Source organism: Perkinsus marinus (genome assembly GCF_000006405.1).
Source record: "Perkinsus marinus ATCC 50983 genomic scaffold scf_1104296967704, whole genome shotgun sequence".
In the NCBI taxonomy this organism is placed as follows: Eukaryota; Perkinsozoa; order Perkinsida; family Perkinsidae; genus Perkinsus; species Perkinsus marinus.
Window position 1 is genome coordinate 25,992 of NW_003203465.1, and position 3,538 is coordinate 29,529.

At 48.1% G+C, this 3,538-nt stretch overlaps 1 protein-coding gene across 1 annotated transcript; it reads left to right on the forward strand.

The window, feature by feature from the left end:
- Nucleotides 1–1,735: 1,735 nt before the first annotated feature.
- On the forward strand, nucleotides 1,736–2,039 carry Pmar_PMAR027526 (hypothetical protein; the record flags this gene model as incomplete). The annotated part of the gene is made up of 2 exons (XM_002768633.1): nucleotides 1,736–1,805; nucleotides 1,924–2,039. The coding sequence occupies 2 exons, from the start codon at nucleotides 1,736–1,738 to the stop codon at nucleotides 2,037–2,039; spliced, it is 186 nt and encodes a 61-aa protein (XP_002768679.1).
- Nucleotides 2,040–3,538: the final 1,499 nt, after the last annotated feature.

The following is a 3,538-nucleotide window of genomic DNA, read 5'->3' on the forward strand; positions in this document are numbered from 1 at the left end:
ACCTCACGTGCCCGGAGGCGATATAGAGACGAGTGGTACCGTAAGGTCGAATCTCCGCGTTCCATTCCGTGACAGTGGTCACAATTGTTGTCCCTTGATCCCTTGATCTATATTATTGATCAGTCATGTCATTGTTTCTTGTCTTCCTACTCACTTATCTCCGCCAGAATTTCTGTGTTGTGCACCAAGTATTACACATTCCCATTCACGCCTCGCGTGAGAACCTTATATGAGTCTCCCTCAGTGTATGCTACGGAGTTTAACCGTGCCTCGCAGCAACGTCCCTTCAGCAACTACGCTGAAGGGTTAGCCACTGGGCTGAAGGGTTAGCCACTGGCCATACCAGTCTAGCAGCGCATTGTCGAGCGCCGAAGTCGGTCGCTGGCGGGGAGGCGTGCATCGGGTCCTCAATTGAGCGGATGCCCTCCGCTGGAGGGTTATCGATAACAGTGATCCAGCATGATCAAACTGTTAGTGTTTGTCTAGATTGTGTTCCCACTAGGAACTTCCCAGTTAATTATCTAGGAGTCACTGGAGTACACCGACTGAAAGGGTTCACAGAACACAGTCAATACCTGTAGACGTGAATTTTACGCGCGCAGTCTGCGCCGCACAGTCTGCGCACACTGCGCTTTCCTGCATCGAGTTTGAAGTGTGCAGACTGCGACTTCACAAGTATGCTTCGTCTGCACGCCGATGGTGTAGTCATGATGATGCGACGATCGATGGTGGACTGCATCGACAATTCTGCTACCACCATTGATAACAGTAGACAGCGAAGTAGGTTGGATGTTTTGACAAAGCTGCTGTCCGACAGCGGATAGCGTCGGGGAATGCTGAGCATTCCATGCTCACAGGTACCACTTTCACTGATATGCTCGGTTTTCTGTCCCGACCATTCAAAGAATTCGGTAAGGTTCATGGAAGGCGACGTCGGTATTGGCGTATCCTTGAGTCACAATATGATTCAGCGTATTCATGTGGTGCGTGCGGCCACGCGATTTCTCCGAATCGCCCTAAACGTGTAATAGAGCTTCGTTTGTATCAAGAGACTGGTTGCCTCGCTCGTTAGTAAGCTGTGAAGAACACGCCGCCTGTTATAGTAGTGAGTGTATTCCTACAGTAGGGACCCTACTGCTCGTCGAATAGGAGAGATGCTCTGGCCAATGGGGTCCGGCTTCAGCTTCCTTGACCCCAAAAATGCAAATCTTCTTGACCTTCGCTATCGTGATTATCAACGCTGTCATCTGGGAAGGATGCAGCAGCAGCAACGGTGGGTCGAATACTCGGAGACAGGTTCCCTAGACCTACCATTTTAGGTGGTGGAACCACTACGGCCTCACCGGCTACTACAGCTCCAGGCACTACCCGACCTCCTGGGCCTACTACAACTCATGGCCCGACTCTACCTCCGGGGCCACCTCCTATTGGCACTTTCTTGCTCGATGGGACTGTGCCAATTCTCGGCTCCGTAACAGGCAAGGTCGTTACCTCTGATGCTGACCCTAAAAATCTTGTTATTACAACAATGTAAGCTCATCTACCTCGCGAAATGTCGCCTTCTTCACTCGCTTGCAGCGTTCTTAATAGCAGGAGTGTCTACCGTGCCATCATATCCTCCGCAAAGTCCAATACTGGTTATTACTTGATTCTGGGTTTTATTCTCAGGTTCATGCAGACGAAATCTACGCCTCCAAGTATACTTTTCAACAACACGTCGCCTGTGCCGTTCCACATGGAAGGAGCTAAGGTTGTTCTGGACGATACCAGCGCCTTTCCACCTATGGCCCGTGCAGCTGTTGACAGTAAGCTCTAAAAACACTCGCTCAGGCTCCATCAGTGTCAATGTGATATCACTTTTTCACGAGACCGAGTGCATATCACTCATGGCATTGGATTGTTCATTGGGCCATCTTTTGTCAGGTGCCGTTATCACATACCTGCCCCCCGATGATATTCAGATTAACATCACTCAACCAGTTAAATTCTCTGTCACACTACATCGTGCTTCACCCCAAAGGCTTATCCTGAATATCTGAGCGCAGTCTCAGTTTGACCTGTTGGTAACAGCCTGTTGCATTATAGTAAGGGTTTAAAAGTTAACACAAATTGAATACCGATGCCGATGGTTGCGTCGCTTCGCTTGCAATCCGCACTGCAGACATGAAGCCGTGAGTATATCATGGTACGGTTAAGGCCCAACACAGACCAACACGACCACCAGTGCGATAATTAGTAAGCACATATGCATGATATGCTAACAGTGTATTATACTTTAGAGGGCGTAGCGAGATTTGCCCAACTTGTCGAAGGGTAAGGCTAGCCCGGTAAGGTGGACATATGAGACTCAAAAATGTCATTCGGACGATTGCTTGTCCAAACATCACTCCGGGGTCTTCCTATACAGTGTATACTATACACTTTCTGGTCTTTGCAAAATCCGTCGGCACACAGATGTCCAAACATGAGTCATGGGTGTATTTTTGACAACCGAACATGACAGTGTCATGTTTGGTTGTCAAAAAAATACTAATACGATAGAATACTAATACTAATCGATATAATTCCATAGAAATACGATGTGTCATGATGACACATCGTATTTCTATGGACACCTATGTGAGTCGAAAGCACTTCGGACAATCTACTGCTGATTAGGCAGAGTGATGATGAAGCCTATGAAGGATAAAGGAAGTACATTCACACACGATCTGATGGCCGTCTAGTTGGAAGTTGAGGACAAAAATTTCGTCCCAAAATTCATACATTATTCAAACCAGGGTGCGGTTTGATCGTTGGAAACCTCGACAAAGCTTTAGATGCCGAAGCATGTTGATATGCCAATAATGGCGTCAATGTTAAACGATGGTTGACCTGGATTCTACAGAAGAGGCTTTCCGACTGACGATGGCTTTGAAATTACGATGTCGGTACACGATGGATGAGAGAGGTCAACAGACTGAGGTTCAGGGCTCCGTGAGAAGTGTCAAAGTAAGTTCCCTTGACCACGCCCACCAACGAGGAAACAATCAGCGAGCCTTCGCCCTCAAACCTGGCGTGTCGCAGGAGTGAACCGACCCAACTAGAATACAACCAGCACACCTAGGGTATAAGGAGTTGAGCTGACTGAGCTATAACCAGATATCCAACTACGTACAGAGCGGTGACTATACGAGATAGAGATAACCAGAGAATATGACTACCGCAGGAGTGCTACGATAGACGACGGGGATAAGGGTACGAGTGGAAGACGTGTACAGAACACGAGTGGACTACGTATAAAGTGTACTTGTACAGAGCTCGTAGAAACCCTGAACTAAGCTTGTAGGACAATTACGTATGATCGATATCCTATAGCTAAAAATACTGCGAAGCGGTTGCAGTACTCGCAGATACGGTCTGTAGCACACAGTGGAGGATCGCACAGAGAATAGGGACAGTGCGCCACGGCGGAGCGAAGCACGACCCATCACAGGTGACTATTTAGCGCGCGCCCGAAAATGAAGCATGTGCTCAATTCCTTTAAGGGTCGCAAAGT